The sequence below is a fragment of the Danio aesculapii genome, chromosome 22 (genome assembly GCF_903798145.1).
Source record: "Danio aesculapii chromosome 22, fDanAes4.1, whole genome shotgun sequence".
NCBI lineage: Eukaryota > Metazoa > Chordata > Actinopteri > Cypriniformes > Danionidae > Danio > Danio aesculapii.
Window position 1 is genome coordinate 9855388 of NC_079456.1, and position 4601 is coordinate 9859988.

Sequence of the window (4601 nt, forward strand, 5' to 3'; positions counted from 1 at the left end):
TATCAGTTTTTGTTCCTGTGTTTAGATGAGCTGATCTTTATTCATCAGCTGAAATGTGCCTTAAAGAAGAAGTATCAGTGTGTGTTTGAAGGAATTGCACAGCATGGAGACTCCACACTCCTGAAGAACATCTACACAGATCTCTATATCACTCAGGGTGGCAGTGAACAGGTCAATACTGAACATGAGGTCAGACAGATTGAAGTTGCTTCCAGACGTCAAGAAGCTCAAGAGAAACAGGTTGAATGCAGACATTTGTTTGAAGCGTCTGAACAAGACAAGCAGATCAGAACTGTACTGACTAAAGGAGTCGCTGGCATCGGGAAATCAGTCTCTGTGCAAAAGTTTGTTCTGGATTGGGCTGAAGGAAATGAAAATCAAGAGATCAGCTTCATATTTCCTCTTCCGTTCAGAGAGATGAACTTACAGGAGATTGAAAAACTAAGCTTGATGGAGCTTATAACTCAGTTTTTCCCAGAGACAAAAGGACTGAACCTTACTAGAAGAAATCAATTCAAAGTCCTGTTCATCCTTGATGGATTGGATGAATGTCGTCTTCCTCTGAACTTTGCTGGTAATGAGACGTGTCGTGATGTTTCGTCACCAGCCTCTCTGGATGTTCTCCTGACGAACCTCATCAAGGGAAATCTGCTTCCTTCTGCTCTCATCTGGATCACCAGCAGACCAGCAGCTGCCAGTAAGATTCCTCCTGACTGTATCGAGCGGCTGACAGAGATACGAGGATTCAATGATGCACAAAAGGAGGAGTACTTCAGAAAAAGATTCACAGATGAGAATCAGGCCAAAGAAATCATTGATCATGTTAAACAATCAAAGAGTCTCTTCATCATGTGCCACATCCCAGTCTTCTGCTGGATTTCAGCCACTGTTCTCCAGAACATTTTACAGGAGAAGAGAAAAAATGATGTGAAACACAATCAGGCTGATGATGCCTCCAAACCACTGCAGGAATTAAACACTGAAGAGACTCCCAAGACTCTGACACAGATGTACACACACTTTCTGCGCTTTCAGATCCAGCAGAGCAGAAGAAAGTATGATGGAGAATACACACCAGATGTGTCCTGGGATAAAGACGCCATCTTTTCACTGGGAAAACTGGCATTTCATCAGCTGCTAAACAGCAACCTGATCTTCTATGACACAGACCTGGAAGCCTGTGGTATTGACGTCTATAAGGCCTCAGTTTACTCAGGCATGTGTACCCAGATCTTTAAGAAGGAAACAGGGATTGTTCTTGGGACCATGTACTGCTTTGTTCACTTGAGCATTCAGGAGTTTATTGCAGCCCTTTATGCACATCTGATTCTAGACATCAACAAGAAAAGTGTGTTTGATCAAGACTCTAGAAACAGAAATGAATCCATGATTGATTTGCTGAAGACTGCAGTGGACAAGGCACTTGAGAGTGACAGTGGACACCTGGACCTTTTCCTACGCTTTCTTCTCGGTCTGTCTCTCCAGTCCAATCGGCGACTCTTACGAGGTCTGTTGGCACAGCAAGATGACAATGACCAGAGCCAATGGAAAATACTTCAGTACTTCTTTAGAACAGCAGATCTGCAACAAAACCACAATGACCAGATAAAAGTGGAAATAGTTCAGTACATCAAGCAGAAGTTTGAAGCGAATCTTTCTCCAGAGAGATCCATCAATCTGTTCTACTGTCTGAATGAACTGAACGACCAAACTCTGGTGAAAGAGATTCAGACTCACTTTAGCAAAGGAAGTCTCTTATCTGCTGATCTTTCACCTGCCCAGTGGTCTGCTCTGGTCTTTGTGTTGTTGACATCAGAGGAGGAGGTGGAGGAGTTTGAGCTTCAAAAATTCAAGAAATCAGACGAGTGTCTCATCAGACTATCAGCAGTCATCAAAACCTCCACAAGAGCTCTGTAAGTCCATTTAAATGAAATTGTATTGTATTTGTTTCACCTAATTGTTTGAAGAGTTTTATTTCTAGTTTTATTTCTTTTGTAGGTTAAATGATTGTAAGTTAACAGACAGAAGCTGTTCAACTCTGGCTTCAGTTCTCAGGTCAGAAAACAATATGAAAGAGCTGAACATGAGCAATAACAATCTGCAGGATTCAGGAGTAAAGCTGCTCTGCTCTGGACTGAAGGATATTAAGTGCGAGTTAGAAATACTGAGGTAAATTCTTTGATAATTGAAAATTTTTTAAAAATGTGAGCTCAAAGTAAACTAAAGGTTTTTTATATTCTTAATGTATTTCTGGTATGTACTGTTTTAATTTGGCACATTAAAAACAGTAAAGCAGAACATATTATTGTTCAGAAATGTGGGCAGTATGCAAAGCCCATAGTTTTATAATATAATAAAATAATAAGTAATACTCCAGTGTTGCATGAGTATTTAAAACTCCAAAATATCTGATAACTAAAATGTTAAAAACAATGAATAATTAAAAGATTGCCATGAATTAAAGCAATGGTCTCAAACTATATTTCTGGAGGACCACAGCTCGGCAAAGTTTAGCTCCAACCACCTCCAACTCACACCTGCTTAATAGTCTATAGTAGTCTTGAACAAATTAATTACTTGGATCACCTGTATTTGATTAGTGTTGGAGCAAAACTGTGCAGAGCTGCGGCCCTCCACGAATCTAGTTTAAGACCTATGCAATGAAGGATATTAAATGCGTGAAGCATAGAAAAAATATAACCACCAAATGTAAAATTAATTTGAGCCATTGATTATCCCTCTTATTTCATTATAATTTGCCAAGTTATAGACAAGTTCAAACTCGTGTTGCTCACTGCAGGATGATATTTAACCACATTTTTGAAGTTGTGACATTTTGCATATTCACACTTTGGATCAGTCACAGACAGACAGAAATGAGAGTGTGTGAGAGTGAAATGGTGTGTACATGTTAATGACATCGGCATACCCAATAGTTCATAGTAATGTGTTATTTGCCTCGTTCCAAATATCTTAAGCATATTTGTGATCTGGTCAATCTTTATATGCTCCCTAGTGAAGCATGTGTCAATGTCCTCGAGATTACACAGATGATAGAACTATCTGGCGACCATCACTGAGTTATGGTTACTGCTAATGTTTGAGAGAAGTGCAATTATTTTGTCTGGACCAAAACTGACTGTATCTACTAGTGCATTATTATTACTGCACATATTAGTGCACACATTCCAACCATTCAGAATCAATAATTTTAACAGACCATGGAACTATTTGCTAATAACTGTAAATTAAAAAACTGTATTTATTAATGGTCGTATTTATCATTAGCTGTATTCTTGTTGCTTCTTCACTCATAAGCTCTATTTGTTTCAGTATGGTTCAGCTGTGAATCTTCAGCGTTGATTTTTATTTTCAGGCTCAGGAAGTATAATCTAGCATCATTTTCATTTTGATTAAACTTCACTTACTAGTAGTATCTCCTTTCCTCTAGTCTTTCAGACTGCAGAATCCGCGAAGAAGGTTATAAAGCTCTGGCTTCAGCTCTGAGATCAAACCCTTCTCACCTGATAGAGCTGGATCTCAGAGGAAATGATCCTGGACAATCAGGAGTGAAGGAGCTCTCTGATTTACTGCAGGATCCACACTGTACACTGAAGACACTGAGGTGAGACAGAAGGAAATAATAAAGTTAGATGTGGGATATCAAAACAGAAATGCAGTTTTAGTTGCACAAAATCTTGTGATACAGTAAATGGTTTATGCATCAGAAGTCTGAATGATCAGTTTGTGTTTAGATAAGGAAGGGCATGTTTTTAATCATGTTAACACAATTAACACCAACAAATTATTTTCACATGTTAGCAAAGTTTTATTTTTTATTATTATCTTAAAGGTTCATTGCTCACAATCTCTGAACACACACAGGCAACTTTTAGTTGGTAAAAGTTGTTTTTACTGCACTTTTTATTCATATACAAAGAACATAATAAAATAGACTATTTTTCCAATTCATTGGTACATTTTTGCATATAAGAATGTGATTAATCGCAGAATTACTTTTATTAAAAGTGATATATTTTTTTAGCATTTTCCAGCACTAGTTTTGATGTTTCTGTTGTACTGATATAAATGCGGTCAGTAGATGTGCTGGTGTTCTGCTGTTAAAATCACCAGCAGTGTTGCTCTTGCAGGCTGCTGGAGAACACTCACATTCGACTGCACTACAGATCCCATCATGCACTTCACTCACACATCTGGCCCAGATCCCCCTTGTTCGCAAACACACAGCTGAAGCACAGCACAATCCATAAATCCGCAACTCCAATTCATAAACTTAAAACTAGGGGTGGGCGGTACACCGGTGTCATAGTCATCACCGGTGTGACATTGCTCCACGACATGGATTTTCTAATACCGTCAATACCGTAATAAGTCAATTATGCGCCTTGAACGGCTGCATTTACATCAATAATAGCTAATTCTAAATAATAAGGCATTCAATTTTCTTCAAACGTTCAGTTGTGGTCTGAATACATGTCCTTATACTACAGGGCTCGAAATTGCAACCATTTTGGTCGCATGAGCGCCCGAAATTTAATCTATGCGCCCTCATAATATATTTGGGAGCATTTGTGTGTCTG

At 38.7% G+C, this 4601-nt stretch overlaps 1 protein-coding gene across 1 annotated transcript in view; it reads left to right on the forward strand.

Annotated features, from left to right (window-relative positions):
• Positions 1 to 4601, forward strand: part of LOC130216654 (NLR family CARD domain-containing protein 3-like) — a gene marked incomplete at its 5' end in the record, with an annotated part of 11332 nt that continues 6731 nt past the window's right edge. Inside the window, 4 exons of the mRNA XM_056448540.1 lie at positions 1 to 1540; positions 1613 to 1913; positions 1999 to 2169; positions 3452 to 3625. Of these exons, the coding sequence (XP_056304515.1) occupies positions 1 to 1540; positions 1613 to 1913; positions 1999 to 2169; positions 3452 to 3625 (2186 nt within the window). The remainder of the gene's footprint in view (positions 1541 to 1612; positions 1914 to 1998; positions 2170 to 3451; positions 3626 to 4601) is intronic.